General features: G+C 41.3%; 1 protein-coding gene across 2 annotated transcripts in view; it reads right to left on the reverse strand.

Annotated features, from left to right (window-relative positions):
- Positions 1-1,695: 1,695 nt before the first annotated feature.
- The window catches only part of LOC119430150 (BTB/POZ domain-containing protein kctd15), a 30,437-nt gene continuing 14,006 nt past the window's right edge, over positions 1,696-18,126 (reverse strand). For both annotated transcript variants that reach the window (XM_037697590.1, XM_037697591.1), the window contains 2 exons: positions 16,843-17,148; positions 1,696-4,014 (listed from right to left, as the gene is read on the reverse strand). In XM_037697590.1, the coding sequence (XP_037553518.1) occupies positions 3,856-4,014; positions 16,843-17,148 (465 nt within the window). In that variant the 3' untranslated portion in view covers positions 1,696-3,855. The remainder of the gene's footprint in view (positions 4,015-16,842; positions 17,149-18,126) is intronic.

Raw genomic sequence — 18,126 nt, forward strand, 5'->3', positions numbered from 1 at the left:
TTGTGCAATTTAAAATAAAAATATAAGCTACTTACAAATAAAGCAGAAATTAATAAAAAAAACAAAACAAGCTGAACAGTGGCTAAAAAAGCAGAACGAAGCTCAAATTAGCAGTAGGAAGTGGAGAGAGCACAATTGTGCCAAATTAGGTCTAATGAAGCAGAAAGTAGCACAAAAATGTGGAAATTATCTGGAAAAAAAAGCAGAAATTTGCAAAAAACAGCTGAATAGCAGCTAAAGAATCAAAAAGAAGCCTAAATTACTAGAAGTGGAGAGAGCCCATTTTTGTTAAATTAGTTTGTAAAAAGTGGAATTTGTTTAAAAAGCTTAAATTAGCCAAATCAGCTATTTTCCTGTTATTTTATCTAATTTTTGCTTCACGTTTTCCCCTCCCCCCACTGGAGTTTATTAATTCAGCCCGTTTCATTTCCATCTCAACATGCTACAGTAAGTGCCGGCTGAGTCGAGCACTGCTGCTCTGCTTTGAAAAGTCCCCTCTAGGTTTCAGTTGCTAATTAAACAGAAGCATTTTTTAAAAAGACTAAACCATTTAACTAGGGTTTAAAGCACATTGTTTTCTTTCTGTGTTCGTCCCTCTACAGCTTAAGATTCTGCTGCACGGGCAGACCTCTCTCTTCAGATTCTACCTGTGCACACTTACAAGGGCCTGTTGAGCTTCATCAGCTTTCAGCTGTTTAGTTGGAGGACACAGAGTTCAACAAAGTGACTTTAACAACCGTACATACATGCTTAAATATTTAGATGCTTGCATGATCGGTAATAAAGCTGCCCTTTGTCCTTTGGGCGCGTAGAACAACACGAGAGCAACGAGACACTCTTCAGTTATACAGTACATCCTTTTATTATCGCAAATATGCAAGAAAAGTCCAATGGACACACATGGCCTTTAATACCACAGTCTAATTGTTTTAAACACTTTAAATAATATACATTTGCACCTTATTATACCTTTTGAAATGCTTTAAACCGTATTTACATAATGTTGCGTTTTGAAATTCTTTTCCAATCTTTTCGTGATGAAGACTACAGGGTCTCTCAAAAACATGAGGATCCCATAAAGCCTATAGAGTCCTGATAATTCAATATACAGAAACTGTACAAGTGACCCGCTTCAGGGGTGGAGTGAAAGCCATGTGGACTGGCTGAACACTGACTGGTACTTCATCTGAAAAAAAGGGGTTGACGTGAGGGAACATGTCTGGGAAGTTTCCAGTCCTGTCAAGTCTGTCTGGCTCTGTAGTTAGCTCGTCATTTAAATGCTGAGTCAAAAAAGAGCCGTCTAAGGTTTCGTTGTCTGAGGAACTCCAATTGAGATTTTAGTTCCCGTTTCTTTTTGAATGTATACGTTTGAATTGTCAGTATTAATAATTTACAAGTACAGGACTGCTTGACTCTTGAAACTGGAACTTTAGTGACAGTTTTTCTGCACTGATCATTTAGGCTGCAGTTCTAAAACGTCTTGAGGTCACAGCAGTGGAGTGGCCTGGCTGTTCCAAGCGCAGTTTCATTATTATGGTTGGTTTGTAGCAGTGTGGCAACACAAGCTGCAGAGTACAGGAGAGTGTTTTTGTAAATGGAGTACGAGGCATGGCACATCATCAAGGGGGTAAAAACCGAGTTTCTACTGGCATCATGGAGCTAGCCTCCAGGGGGGCGGTGGGGGGGGGGGGGGGTTGTTGTGAAGACATGCCTCGGCACATGAAAGCCCAGGTTGACCATTCCCTTTGAGGTGACTGGATGTAAAGGCGCAGGTCAGTACAAAGATGAGTCTGATTGTGGGAAACACCTCCAGGGAAGACTCGCTCTGAACTTGAGGTGACGCCTCAAAGCCCATATTTATCCACCCGCTGGTCCTGCTACACCAGCAGCATTCAGGAAAAGCGCACACTCCGTTAGGACAACATATCAGCTACAGACCGTGTTTAATGAACTACTAAAACCCCGGTTTAACTCAAGCAACTGCCAGCACCCACAAAGATCAGAATAAGCTGTTTTTTTTTCTCCTCAGCCTTTTGGAATGGAAGAAACAGCATGTGCAAGTTATACACAAATAAAAAAATAGAAAAGAAAACTTGGCCTTTCTTGTTTCTGTCTTTGATCCAGAAATGTTGAGAATAAGAGCAAAAGAATGAGAGCAGGACAAAGTAAACGCCGCCCACTCGCATGTTTGTGAACAACATGCTGACGCTGGCAATACTTTGGGTTTGGTCGTGTGTGTGTGAGGAACATCTGAAATAATCATGGCTTAGACGTGACAATATTGAACCATTTGTCACTCGAGCTTGGTCTAACGGTACTCTGAGCTGTTCTCAACTGAACCGTCAAGCCTGGAGGCCCAGAGGATCAGATGTTGGTGTCCTTCATATTGTTTTGAATAACACATTGTGACTTTTTTAGCTTGAAATTGGAGAAAACTGTTATTTTTGAGTTTGTACAATAAAAAAACGGGCACCTTGTATACGTCAGTGCAAAAAAAAGTTGGTTCTGTTTGAATCTGAAAGTCTAAAAAATCCAACACATCAGCTGTAATTGGCGCTGCTCTCTAGGTTCAATCAAGTGGTTCAAGAGAAGAGGGCAACTTTGCGGGAAACATTTCAGTGCAAAGAAACGTCAGGCTTTTTAAGTACGCCTCTTGATTGGGAGACATACTGGTAAACTTACGCTCTCCCCAATCAATTATTTAACATTCAAGCTCAACAAAACTGCCACGCACTCACAGACTGTGCAATTTCGTCCTGAAATTTAAATTTACCAAAGCTCTGAAACTTGTGCTAAAATGCAAGCCAATGTTTTGTGCTCTTGTGAGAGAATCCAATTGCCAGATTTGTTCTTTGAGCAAAGCGGCAGAAATCTTTGAGCTTTTTTTTCTTTCTGTTTACAACACATTTGATTAAACACAACGTTGAAACATCCAGGTTTTCTTCCATTTTGCCGTATGAACAATGGGAGTTTTTCTGGCTCTGGATTCATTGCCAGTCAGATTGCTTTAGCCACATAGCCTGCAGACACGAGTTTCTGCAGCTATTGCCAGGAAACGCTCCCTCGCAAGCTCTCGAAGCCTAATGAATACAATGTTCTTACATCCTTCATTTTGGAAAAAAGGAGAAAAAAAAAAGACATTAAAAATAATCCTATTAATAATAATTGTTTACACCATGTCATGATAAAACAGCAAAGGGAGCAAGAAGAATAGCTTTAGAAACAACAATGAAAAGCCTTAAAGAACAATCAGTTTAACGAACAATTTGGTGTCCGGCGAGGTTTATACCCAGGCCTGTGATGCGGGGGTGGGGGGTGGGGGGGCTTAGTTTTTGAAGCGCCTTTAGTGAGGACTCTCAAAATTAGATTGTGTTCTTATCATCCTTAAGAACATCCTGTGTGCCAAAGCTTCCCCAGACCATGGCAGGCCCCTCGTGTCACCAGTCAGAAACAACATGGGTCCCACAGATGCAGATGTGAAAGGGTCGTTGAGAGCCAGAGAAAACTGAGGTTCAATGTCTTCCTTGAACAGATTCAAGATGTTCTCTCAAGTCCGTGTGGAAAAATCTACAAGTAACTGAGCTGTGAGGCGCTGTCGTCACAGTCCCAGAGTCTTTGGGTGTTATTTACCGTAAATCAAAAGCTTTAGCTGCTGTTGCTTTATATCTAGTTTGGTTCTACATTCCCCTCAGAGTTCTGCAGAGCTGGCGAGGTTAACAAGCCTCTGCTAATACTTGGGTATACTGGGGGAGTGGCTGTGGTCCTTGGAAAGGAAGGGGGAGTTGTTGGTGGCATGAAATGGTAGAAGGAGTAATGAGGACGGGGGGTTGATGCCAGTCCCTCTACCAGAGATCTCTAGTCCAGGGGTTCTTGTTTTATCCTGATGGGCGTGTTGATTGAGAGACTCCGCCGGTCCTCGCGACACAACACGTACTCGCTGAACTGGGACGAGTCCACGCCGCCGCCGCATGACGCCGCCACGCTGAAACCTTTCTGGAAAAGACGCTCCAGAACCTGAGGGGGAGGCAAAGAAAGAAGATGTCTTCAGCAAAAACGTGGGGTAAAATTTTACAAGATGTAGCTTCAAGGTTTTAGTTAGAACAAATGTGCTCGTTCGTGCCAAATTATAGGAACACTTTGATTCCAATTTATGAATCAAACTGCTTCTTTTGTGCTTTCTGAAAACAAATTTAATTTATTATCATATTCTTTTACTCCTTGTTTTTTTTATTATTAATTCACACCAAGTGCAAAAATAAGAAACTCTTGTTGGTTAGAGAAAATGTTGTCAGATCAAGAGGGACAAAGGGTTGATCAGTAATCAGAAGCTGCATCAAATGAGAATCAAAATTTCAGCAACACCGTTAAAAGTATTAACATGTTAAACATTGTTGTTTCACAAATTTAAAAACAATTACAAAGTGTAGAGTCTGATTCTCCTAACAACACGTTTTAAACTACCAGAGTAGTAACTTTCTGTTTCTGATAGGCTTCTAGTCATCTCTGACTTACTGAGCAATAAATGTGATTTTAAAATTTAGTGTTGATATAACCCTCATTTAACATTGAATATTTACACCTAAACTTAAACTGCATTCAGACCAACAGGTTAAATTACTTTACATATCATTGAAGTTCATGCTCAATAATCCAGGTAAAAAAATCCAACAAAGTTCAGTCAGGTCCTCTGGACGATTTCTTTTTTTTGCTGAGACGTTTCGTCCTTCATCCAAAGGACTTCATCAGTCCGAGGAGCCACAAACAAACTCAGTCCCACAAGCAGCACACTCACATAGTGGAACAACCAGTTTGCTGGTAATAAGATGGTTTCTGGGGCCCAACCTCTCCCTTGTCAACTCCTCTGAGGCAGCCATAGCCAAAAGGCTAATCAGAATGTTGATGTTTTGAACCACTTTGGCCATGGCTGCATCAGAGGAGTCGACGGGGGAGAGGTCGGGCCCAAGAAACCATCTTATCACCAGCAAACTGGTTGGCCCACTATGTGAGTGTGCTGCTTGTGGAACTGAGTTTGTTTGTGACTCCTCGGACTGAAGAAGTCCTATGGAAAGAAACCGTCCAGATAATCTGACTGAACTTTGTTGGATGCTTTACATATCGTTGGTTGAAGATTTTAAAACAAATGTATAGCTTAATCTAGACTATGTTTTGAAGAAAAAAATATAGTTACGCATTTGTTTTCTTAAGGTACCTCTAAGTGTTTTTAGAGGTGTAGTAATAGTATAGTAATAGTACAGTAGTAGTAGTAATAGTATAGTACATAGCAGAAGTATAGTAGTATAGTATAGTCTGTGGTTATCATGACAACCATGCTGCTGAAAGAACCTCACTGCTAACAGAACCACACTGTAGATTTTTCTTTTTCCACTTTTGGCGTCTTGTTTTTTTGTGTTTTTGTTGCATACTTTAGTATTTCTTGTTGTTTCTTTTTTGGCGAGTCGAGACGGTTCTTCTCGTCCTCAACATTTCATTGCATTGTTGACCTTGTGTTCATTTTTTGCATATGACAACTAAACCAAACCTGAACCAGATTGTGAATAAGAACTCATCATGATGCCACTCGCGTCTCTGAGTACCGGTATTTGTTGCACATTGCAGTCTCTCTCTCTCTCTTTTCAAACACAGTGACCATGCCTGGACAAAAGACTGGCGCTGGAGAGTCATACCTGAAACTTTACAGGACTCAAATACCTCTTTTGGGGCCTAATATTGACCGGTTGTAGAAGGGCAGCTAAAGCACAGTTCAGACGGAGTAAATCTAGCTAACAACACAATAATGACAAGATTCAGTGCTTTAGTGTTCCATAAAACAAGTTGATGCTTGCTGACTGGGAATATGGAGTCAGGAGGTTTTTAAAGCCACAACCTGCCCTCAGTCTTGTATTATATGGTGGTAACTTAGCTTAGTTTGTTGCAGGAGATGAAATATTATTAAAGAATCAGGCTTGAGTAGGATACTAATGAATGAGTGCGTTTCCCCAAGTGTTGAACATCTTCAGATAGTCATCAGTCACAACATGCACCATGTGTCATTAAACCTCCTCCTCTCCATCCAATCATACAAAGTGATAAAAAACCAGAGGGCATTCCCAACATCACACCACCTCTGCAATATTCATGCAACTTGTGCTGGATTGGCCACTGAACGGAGGGGCATGAGCTCAAAGGGATGTGGAAAGCTAAGTATGTGTGTGTGTGACTGGGGTGCGTTAAGGCGCCGAATGGAGCTCGGCGTGGTGATTACTGGCGCTCCTAATTTGAGTAATGAGGCCGGGGTGAGAGAAGGAGTGAAGTCCGTGAGCGAACGGGAGCGCATCGTGCGTGGAATGAGGATAAGGAGGGAGATGAGGCTGATGTGTGAGAGGAGGACAAAGTCTTGGAGCTGCAGGGAGAAAATAGAAGATGGTGGTGGGGTTCATGTTAGCCCTCTGGTTTGGGCGCCGACGCACACTCGTCCAAATAGAGATACGCTCAGACGTGCACTCCTGCATCACTTTTCTTTCCTCATCTGCTACAAACCATGTGAGATGTTGTTTTTTTCCCTTCTTCTTTTTTGTACGGGGTATATATCTAAATCCCTGTGAGAGAAGTGATGTGTATTTACTTATTCTCCTTCCCTTTTAATGGAGTGTGCAGCGCATTGAAATGAAAGGTCTCGCCAAGGGCTAACCCTTCCTGCCAGATACAGAGCCAGGGAGGTTTGCGCAAAACAGAATGTTTTTTTTTTAACATGCCTGCACACGGAGACGGAAGACCTCTGTAATTACAGAAGCGTGAGCCCCATCAGAGGCCAAACTTTTGGGTGTTTAAGCATCGAGTCGGAGGCCTGCAGCCCCACAAAGAAGACCAGTAAAATCAGACGCATGTGGAAGATTACAAACCCACAAGGTAACGTGTAGACTTGTTGAACAAACCTGAAAGCCTCTTATCCTCGTCCTCCTACTGATTAAAACTAAAATGTGGATCGATGTACTGCTTGCAAGTGGAGCAGACCAGTTGGAGGAATCCGCCCCCCCACCCCCTCTCCGCCTTTTCGTCCTCTGGCCATATGATGGTGACAAACTCTGTAATTTGTGAGACAGAGGGGGCGGCAGACAGCTGATGGAGAGGATGGCTAATTAAGAGACCTGCCCAAGCATCAAACGCTCCCAAATCCATGACAGACGACGGAGGAGCCTAACGATTATGGAAATGATATTACATAGCCTTCTTTGATCATTGCATCACATTGCATTCCCCCCCCCCCCCCAACATAATTTCTTAACACATGTGGGACTCTGTCATGTTCTGCAATGAATTTGGTCACAGAGGAGAGAACAGCCTGATCAATAAAGATAGTCGGAGCAACACTTTTATGATTAACGCACGGCAACACTTAAGGATATTATTATAGATGGTTGAAACCGACTCGAGGATACTGTAATGAGTATGAAAGGCCATAAAAAAACATCACGTTCAATTTTGTCACAGTGAATTAGTGCCATGGGGGGATAAACAATACACAGAATAATTAAGCTGTATCCAAGCAAAAAGCTTCCAATGTCCACAGGACAATGTCCTGAAATCAATCCCTGCTGACAAGAGAAAGAAAAGCGCACCCTCCAAACCTCAAACATGTCTGGTTGCTCAGTTCAGCACTACATTCCTGCGACCGCAGGCTTTCAGATCCAAGCTTATGTTGTACTTATTCAGATTTCTCTGCTTACTTTCCTGCTTCACTTGAGCACAACCATAACAAAAAAACGTTACCGACAAGCTTCGTGCATGCCGTCCGACTGGGCAAAGTCTCGTTCTGAGCACGATGATTTCAATGGAACGGAATTGTTGTTAATTGGTAGTTTCTCTCTCTTTTTCATCTTTTGTCTTTTTATGTCCAGCACTTTGAACTGAAAGGCCAACTTCCCTCCGGAGTTGCAGCCACCCACAGTTTACGTCACAATCATTACTTTTCTAAGAACAGGAAATCAGAATCAAACCAAAAAAAAAAAGGGGATATGACGGCACTGCTGTCCAAGAGTTTGCTGGTTCTTTGTTGAACTTCATCACTTTTGTCTGTTCTTGCTGCCTGTGAGACTGAAGCAGGTTAAAAGCGTCTCCTTACTCCCCCGTCCCCCTGTGATCTGCTTCTGAACATAATAAACCATTTTCTCTACTGGACGACACGGGGATCTTCCTCTCAAACAAACATACACCGCTCCATATTTAACCAGCTGAAAGAGCTGCCACTCAGCTGGGGGTCGCCACAGGTCGCATTTTTCCGACTTCCCATCAACGCAGCGAAGATAGCGAGGCAGGAATCAAAGCAAATGAGTTTCAAAGCTGGAAACAGGAACGTCATGTATTATTGATGGCTACAGGAGAGCACAGACACTGGGAACGCTTCTCAGGAGGAGCTGGAAGACGTTTGCTCTGACTGACACGTGTGACACACACAGACTGATGTTTGATGGCCGCTGCACTCAGGGGGTCACTTTTGTTTAACAATGCCCAGTGTTTTTGGGGAAGGATGCTAACTGCCGCCTCGGCATCTGATCCGCTGCTCATCAGAAGCTTTTGGCTCCCACACTTTTCTCTGAGCCACATACCAGCTCCTTTGGAGATTTTTTTTTTTTAGCATGAGCATGTTGATCTCATTTAAACCAGTCCAAGCCAGTGTCAGTCCCAGGCCCGGATAAATGGTGATGGTTGTGTCAGGAAGGGCGTCCAACATAAATCACTTCTACCAAAACTATAATGCGAGTTCATCAAAGTGAAAATATACCGGATCGGTCGAAGCCCAGGTTAACAATGACCACAACCGGTGCTGTTGACAAACAGGGTGTTGACGGAAATTGGGCCACTGTTAGTTGAAGACCACGAGGAGGGACACGTGTCAGGAGACGGAGGGAGAAGAGGAAAGTCAAGTATGTAGGAATGAATGTTGCAACTCTAAATGTGGGGACAATGACAGGTAAAGAGCTGGCTGACATGATGCTGAGAAGGAAGGTAGATGTATTATCTGTTCAAGAGGCCAAGTGGAAGGGCAGATGCAGTTAGAGAGGACATGGAGGTGGTTGGAGTGAGGAAGGAGGACGATGACTTGCTGTGACGACCCCTGAAGAGGGAAAAGCCAAAAGAAGATGATGTTGATCTATGTAATTTAGTTATTTTGGCAATGGACACTTTAAATTGTCCCATTATTCATATATTTAAGTTTAGATTTGTCAAGTGGGAGCGTTCTATTTACCTTGACACTACACTGAGCTCGACAGAAAGGTGTTCAGTCAGTTTAGTCTCAACAAGACTGCAAGTCAAACTTTGCCTCAGGACTCAACTTTACATTTAACACCACTTCATCTCTTGGGGACATTCTGTTTCATTCTTAATGAGGATTTATATATTTTTTAATCAAAGTGGATCAAAACTCTTGGAATTACCTAATCTAATAAAATAATGAAAAATGGTGTGTAAGCCTTTCACATCAAAAATTATTCAACGATTTCATGTGCAGTTCATCACTAACTGGCTTTCAATATCTATACTGATAAAAAAAGAAAATGTCTGAATTAACATAAATACTTTAATTTGTAAAAGAAAAATATTCCCACCTGCAGAAATATTTTAAACTCAAAGGCTCTTCCACCTTCGCTGGCTGTATTTCTGCTATAAAACTTAAATGGATAAGATGTTTTATGTATAAGTATGTCTACCCTTATTTTGACATTTTCTCTGTTTTGATTTAACTGTGACTGAATGAACAAATGATTACTTTTAAAAATATTTATTCGTTATACCATGTCCTATTACAGACGGGAGCAACATAAGGCCCGAGGGCCAAAGTGGCCCTTGGACAATCTCCATTGGGCCCACAACATCCTTAGTTAAAAAAATAAAATAAAACAAACACAACTTTTTAAACAAAGACTGATAATTTAAAAAAAAAATCAATTTATCATTGAGACGTCAGAAAATTTAAATTAAACATCGTACGCAAAACTTTTTAAAAACATTTTTTAAGTCATTTTAACGACGTAGAAACACAAATATATATGTTTGTTTTGCATATTTCCGCCAACATGTACAACATGTTAAGCTAACATGTAGAATATATTGTCACAAGAGCCAATTTACAGAATACGTCTCATTTTCCTAAAGAATATTGGAAATACATTTTATAAAACATGCCAACTTTGCTACAATAAGACAAAGCCTGAGCAAAATCTTCTAGATTGTCTGTCATAAAAAAAACATATATTTTCCAATTCTCTATGCGGCTCTTTGATTGTTTTAAATGTCTTGATGTGGCTCTTTGGAAAAAAACGTTGCCTATCTGTCCTATTAAAATGTCAAATACTGTCTAAAGCATTTTCTGGCAGCTACTGTACGAGCTTTCAGCAGGCAGAGGTGTTCAGTGTTTATCATTTCTAGCTGAGACTGAAGTTGGGCTGTTTGGCTGCTCGGTCAGTAGAGACACCTCCAAACTGCAGCCATGTTAATGTTCGACTCTCTGAGGAGCACTGCTGAGGTGTTTGTGTGGCCTTGTCTGCTCTGATGGGCTTTGCTCTCCCCTTTCAGCCGGCTCAGGATTGATGGAGTGGCAGTGTGACGCGTTAGAGTGTTGCGACGCGTTGCGTTCCCTGCCCAGGCAGCGGCGGGGGGGACGATAGGCCTTCTCTACGACAGCGTCAGCTGTCACAGTGATGAAGGGCGGATTGGCTCCGGTCTGATCTGAGTGCTTCATCATGGTGATGTATGGAGCAGCAGGCCTGGCTCCAGCACTGGGACTCTGGGTGTGTACACCTCTGTGACTCTTTGGCTAAATATTTCCCCTCCGTTCAGCGCTTCTTTCTGCTCCTCTGCGCTGGATCCACATCACAGCACAGGTGGTTTGCATTACTCCCCAAATTCCTCTCGTGGCTTTGTGGACAATACACTGCCAAGGTGAAGTTGTTTGTTTTTACTCGTTTTTCATAGAAAAGAACTGATGAGAGGCTAAATTTGCACCAATAGTGTTCATTTCTTTTCAGACAGAAACAAAAAAAAGGTAGGATTGTTACTTTAAACTACAAAGTTGTCATAATGATTTTGAAAAGATGATTGCTGTGATTGCTTAGGTTGAACGATGGTAGAAAACAGATATTTCAGTTCGCAGTTAAATGTTGAATCATGTTGTGTTTCAACAAAGTCTTACTTTCCAGCTACTGGTGTGAGAGCAGCAGCACCTTCGTTTTAATAAAATATCTGTTCCCATCATCTAAAACTGTTTAAATATAAGTTAACTCCTGTCATTATTCTGCCATTAATTCATTAATTCTCTCCACAAACTCACCAAAAACATGGGCTTTTGTCAGTGTTTGCATTCTCAACACATTCTACCAGTTTGTTTTTGTTTGTTTCATTTTGTTTTTTCCTCTGTGGGTGTGATTGTGCATTGGTTCCTTCGGGTCGGTGCCTGGGCCTAAAACCAGATCATAATTTCAACGTTATTGTGCTAATTTCTGCCTCTTTCGCCCTTAGTGGCTACAACTGTGCTCAGTCCACTTCCTTTTGGAAATTTAAGCTTCTTTCTAGATTTCTTTAGCTACTGTTTAACTGTTTTGGCAAATTCCTGCATTTTTACAGATAATGTCAACTTATTTGTGCACATTTCTTCTTCTTTCAGCCTTAATGCGCACTTTTCTGCTCTCCCCACTTCCTTCTAGTAATTTAAGCGTCTTTCTGTTTATTTTAGCTACTATTCAGCTGTTTTTGGCCAATTTCAGCTTTATCAGATAATTTCAACTGTATTGTGCTAATGTCTGCCTCTTTCAGTCTTAGCGGGAACAATTAAGTTAACTTCACTTCCTTTTGGAAATTTAAGCTTATTTCTACATTTCTTTAGCTACTATTCAGCTGTTTTTGAGAAAAGATTTTTTAAGATAATTTTCAATTCTGCTTTCTTCTGCTAACTTATGCTTGTTCTTCCTTTTCAGCTGATTTCTGAATGTTTTTAGCTAATTTCAGCTGTTTTCCAGCAGGTTCTTCAGCAAGAAGCATTCACACTGCATTGTCACAGGAAATGCAAATTCTCTAGTTCATTAATTCTCTCCTTAAACGCACCAAAAACATGTCCAGTCTGAAAGTGAACAGGCTTTTGTCAGTGTTTGCATTATCAACACATTCTACCCGTTTTTTGTTTTTTTTTGGTTTCGTTTTGGGGCAGCATGGTGGCGCAACTGGTAGAGCTGCTGCCTCTCAGCGAGCAGGTCCTTGGTTCAAACCCCGGTCCAGGGGCCTTTCTGGGTGGAGTTTGCATGTTCTCTCCGTGCATGCGTGGGTTTTCTCCGGGTACTCCGGTTTCCTCCCACAGACCAAAAACATGCATGTTAGGCTGATTGGTAACTCTAAATTGTCCCTAGGTGTGAGTGAGAGAGTGAATGGTTGTTTGTCTCGTTTGTCTCTATGTGTCCCTGTGATGGACTTGCGACCTGTCCAGGGTGTACCCCGCCCCTCGCACAGTGATTGCTGGACATGGGCACCAGCGACCCCCGTGACCCAAAATGGAATAAACGGGTAAAGATAATGGATGGATGGATGGATGGTTTCGTTTTGTTGTTTCCTCTGTGGGCAGGGCGTGTGTTTGTTCCCTCGGGTCGGTGCCTGGGCCTAAAATCTGATCAGATTGCCTCCCAGGTAAGGCAAAGATTACTTTTCTAACCTTCTCGTACCTTCACGCAACAATGAGACGGGACAGAAGGAGCAAGTTGTTCAGGAAAATCTCCCCTTAGAAATAATTTTAATAAAAACACCCCCATCTGCTTCTCATGTCCTAATCGACATTGACTCAGTAAGCATGCGCCAGCATATTGGCTTTAAATTGTGTGAATGTTTATGAAGCATTCACACTATTGTGATCCATTTTTCTTCTGCACATTTTTCAGCATCTTTCTTGTTCCACAATGTTTGTGCTTTATCAACAAATCATATATTAAAACGTTCAGCTCTTTCAGCATGCTGCTATGACTTTTGGTATTGGTGCAACTTTAGCTTTTTGAAATATTGAGCCTTTTCTGCCACTTTTTTCCTCATAGAAAATTAATTGAGCTCATTTTACATCCTTCTTATCTTTAGATGTGTTTACAACCTTTTACTGCTCCTTTCACATTTTTTCTGCTTCAGCTTCTTTCAGCTTCCTTGTGCAAATTTAAACTTTTTTCTCTCTCACTATTTTCAGCTAATTTCAGCTGTTTTGTGCTCCTTCCCGATCCTTTCTGTTAAGTACAATATTTTTGAGCTTCTTCTAACTTCTTTTTGCTAATATCAGCTTGTTCTACTCCTTTCAGTTTATTTCTGCCATTTTAGCTTTTTCAGCTAATTCCATATTTTTTGCTCTCATTTCAACTTTTTTCTACCTACCGGGTAATTAATCAAAAATGTGCTCTCTCTCCACTTCCTTTGGGTAATTTCAGCTTCTTTCTGATTTTTTTTTCAGCTATTCTTCAGTTTGGTATTTTTGGCTAATTTCAGCTGTTTTCAGATAATTTCCACCATTTTATGCTCATTTCTGCTGCTTTTAGCCTAATAGGAGCAATCCTGTGTTATTTCTGCTTTCTTGTGCTAATTTAAGCTTGTCCTACCTTTTCAGCAAACTTTTTTTTTTAGCATTATTTAGCTCATTTCAGCTGTTTTCAGATAAATTCAAGTTTTTGTGGTAATTTTTGTTACTTTCAACCTTATTAACTTTATGGTATTTTCAGCTTGTTATGCTCCTTTCAGCTTATTTCTGCTTGTTTAAGCTTTTTCTGCTTTTTCAGCTACTATTTAGCTGTTTTTATGCTAATTTTAACCATTTCAGCTCATTACACATTTCTTGAGCTCATTTAATCTCTTTCTGCTTTTTTCTGGTGGTTTAAGCTTCTTTCTGCCTTTTTAGCTTTTTTGTTGTTGTTGCCAATTTCAGCTTTTTAAGCTAATTTCATAATTTATGTGCTCATTTCTGCTTATTTAAACCCAGTTCAGCAAAAAAATGTTTTTTCTGCTTTCTTCTGCTAATTAAGGCTCGTTCTTTCATTTCAGCTACAATTCAGTTTTTTTTATAGTTAATTTCAGCTGTTTTTCCAGCAAGTTATTCTGCAATAAGCATTCACACTGCATTTTTGCAGGAAAAGTAATTTCTCTAGTGATGTTTGTTTTTCTCTGTATCATCACCAACGCTAACACTTCCTTATAATTTGAAACAGGAAGGAGCATTGCTCAGAATAAGCCCTTGAACCTCCTGCTCTTCTTGCTCCAAGCCGTTTGTCTGAGAACATTTCTGCTCACCTCACCTAAACATCTAAAACAAAACCTGAACACTAAAGTCAAATTGGGTGACTCGGATGAGCTCCCATCCTGTAACCAGTCTCGCTGGTAAACAGAGGAGGGAAAATGTTGTGTTAGTTGATGCGGCCAATTAATTATATTGTAAGTCATTTAAAAATCTATAAAAGAAGTATAAACTGGTTTAGGCTGTTTGAGAAATTGTAAGTATGGTATTAAAAAATGCAATACGTGTATTTCAATTGCCTTGAGCGGTGTTATATTGGAGTCTTTTTTTTTAAAGGAGCTGTGTCTTAAAAAGGAGTAAAGTGTAAATTATGCATATCATTTCCCCTCTTTCCATTCCTCCTCTTTTTCTTTTTCTTTTTTCTTCTCTCTGTTGCACGAAAACATGGCCGCAGTCCACACATGCTTTGTCCCGCACGCTGCACTCACCTCCCTGGAGGTGGTCTCTCACACTGGCAGGGGGGGTGAAGTGGGGGTGGGGGGTACAGAGGTGTCGGAGCACACCAGCCTGCCTGGAAGAGGCGCTCTCTGGGTGCTGGAGGGGTGAAGGCTCCTCTGTGTGTTAGTCTGTTCATGGCTGTGGGCACTAAAAGTGTGTTATATCAAGCCCGTGGTGTGAGACTGCTACTCCCCCCACACCCCCCCTCTTCCATCTTCCTCTTTCAGACCTCTCTGGGTAACACAACCGTAAAACTACTTTTCTAACATCTCAAAAACCGGGTCAGATTTTACATCGACAAGCTGCGAAGACAAGCGCTCCAACTTTTGACGGAGGAAAACCTCCACACACTCGCTCGCCACGTGCACACTCTCCAAATTAGCTTCTCTTTGGATCAATGACAATGAGCTTTTATCTCTTCTGGGTCAAAATGCAATATAAAGGACCGCACGTCATCTCGGCTGCTTACAAACAAAGTCAGCATTTAAGAGAAACACATACAGAGACCAGAACGAAAGACAAACCAGCTCTGTCATTCAGCAAGGCAGCTGGTTAAGAACTGTTTTTTTTTTTTTGGGGGGGGGGGGGGGGTTGCTGGAAAAATGTGAAAAAGAGACGCTTTGTGCCCTTGTGTTAACTGAATGAGAGGCTCTCTTTAAATTCTGGATAAACTTGAACGCAAACAACTTCTAAAAAGTTGAATTTAATCCAAACCAAGGCATTACGAAGGTTTTATCTCATCAAAGCGGGACATGCTGTCAAGAAACAAGAAAGATGCCAGAAACATGTTTTTCAGTGTGTTTTGAAATGGTTGCATCTTGGCGTTTTCACCGCACGCTCCAGCATCATCGGTTTCACAAGATGCAGTTTACTGTTGGAGGGAAGCTTCACAATCAGGCCACCATTTGACATGATTGAATTGTTACCATTTATCTAGAGCAGGGGTCTGCAACCTGCGGCTCTGGAGCCACATGCGACTCTTTGGTTCCTCTGCAGCGGCTCTTTCAAGCTTTGACCAAAACTAACATAAAAATGAATTTTATTGATTGTTATACAAACAACAAAGGGCTAGTTTTAGCTGTTTTCCTGTCTTTTATTATTTTTTTTTTATTTTTTTTTACAAATATGTGAATACTAGAACCAGTACAAGGAGTAAAACATACTTTAACTTTATGCTTTATTTCTATACGTAATTAGTTTTTTTTCACAATTTAGAAAATTACATCTGCATAGTTCATAGTTTTTTTTAAACACCCCACCCCCTCACCAAACGTTAATACCTCTTTACAAGAATCTGGTCTTTTCATTTGTCTTAAACTGTAAAAATATCAATAAAAGTTGAAAAAATCATTAGATATTTTTAGCTTTCTAATGTCACCTTACTGGCCACAAAAGCCCCCTCCAACAAACCTAAAGTAGCCCATGAGCCACCAGTTGATAATTACGGTTGTTGTGCCTTTGGACACGGTTAATTTAGTGAATGAAGGCGTAAAAATGGCTCTTTTGATCGTAAAGTTTGCAGAACGCTGATCTAGAAGAACTTTTGTGATTTATTGCGTCTTGTTTTCCAATTTTGAAATGACTTATTCACAGTAAAACCTCAAACTTGTCCTGGCTGTCATTTTATCCCATAAGTTAGACTTCTAGAGACCACAGTGAGTGTTGGAAAAAAAAAAAAGAGATTTTCATTTATAATTCAAGCCATAACTGACTGTATTGGATAAGAAGTTATTTATTTTACACGAGCTAAAACTCTTACTTTGTATCCTCAGCAAAAAACATCCAGGGTCGCATTTATTATTGAGTATTTGCAATTTACTGTTAGATTAGCCCAATGATATTATTTTTGCAAATGAGATTGTGTTGCATAACAACTGAGTGAAAAGTCATTAGAGCTGCATTTTGACCATAAAATGTGCATTAATTAATTATTTTAGCATGTCAAACAGAAATGTTTGTATTTGCACTATGAAGGGACGAAGTCTTAAAAATTTAGTTTTATTTCTGTAGGCACCTAGTGTGATAATTAAACCCCTCACATTAAAGGAAGTATAATTTAAGTGTGTATTCATCCTTTGAGAACAAATATTCAGGTGTGCTACCTGGACGGAGTTGAGCCTGCAGTAGCCGTTGAGGGGGAAACGGATGACGTGCGTTGGGTCCTGGTTCCAGCCAGCGTTGACGGAGTTACACATGACGTCTCCGGTCTCGGGAAAGATCTCCTCTATGAGGACCTTCTCCCCGCTCAGGGCGATCCTCTCGCCGAGGTCAGGCGTGACACGAACCACGAGGCAGTCGCAGGGCTGCGCCATCCGCCGCTGTTCCCGCTCCTGCTTCCAGCGCTCCAGCTCCTTGATCATGGGCATCAGCTGGTAATAACGGGCCTCCTCGTACAGCAGGTGGAAGTCCTGCGTGGACAGATGAGCAGGAGGGAAGTGAGTTAAAGTCTTCTTGTTATACGTATAACACCATCACCGCTTTACAGCAATTAAAGGCTTGAACTTTGCCTAGCGAATGATAACATTTTGCTTAAAGATGCTGTTCAGACGGTTGTGGCTGTAATTATAGTTTAATCCCTTTCAACATTAGTGAAAAAGCACCTGTGCAGCACAGACATGCATGGAGGAACACAATCTATTGCAAAACGATGGATGAGTGAACTATATTTTTAAAAAGGCGCTTGTTTTTGCTAGTGTTTGTCTCTGTTTTTTAGTGTTACGGTGCAAAACCCTTTACCAAGGAGCACAAAGGTGAAATTACGGTTTGTCATCACACTGTGTGACATGTGTGATAATGACAGTGTAGGAGTTAGGCTTCCTTTTCTCACCTGAGTGAAACATGTGTCGTGTAAAGCCAGGTGAAAGGATGATAACCATAAACACGTGACGGTACATCCTCAGACAATGAATAACAACAAGCTGAGATCAGTGACGGCCTCTGACCAGCAGGACGACAAAGCACATCCTCGCTGCAGCTCTCCTCCACAGTTGCTCTCGGCAGATCTCTGCTGCCTTCGGCGGGTTTCACTGGGCTGACTGTCGGTGGGGCTCAGGCGAAGTGGGACGATGCATTCCTGTGTGCAGACAGTCTGCAGCAGATTGCCTGCCTCTCACTCCTGGGCAGGGCTTGCTGGGGGCCATTTGCCCCCGTGCGCTTGCCTCTAATTTCCCACAAGACCAGATGGCACCATCGTTCACTGTTACCACAGCAAATCCACGGAGGAGGAAGAGATGTGCTCGTGAGCATGAAGACAATCATCAGCTCAAGACTTTTTTTTACTTTTCCTCACACGGAGAGTTTTATGTTAATAAGGCTTGTGGCCCCGATGTTGAGCTCCTATTAGAACAAGATCTAATTAAGTTACATCTGAATACGGCAAACCTTTG

Source organism: Nematolebias whitei, chromosome 2 (assembly GCF_014905685.2).
Source record: "Nematolebias whitei isolate Nwh7 chromosome 2, NemWhi1, whole genome shotgun sequence".
Taxonomy (NCBI): domain Eukaryota; kingdom Metazoa; phylum Chordata; class Actinopteri; order Cyprinodontiformes; family Rivulidae; genus Nematolebias; species Nematolebias whitei.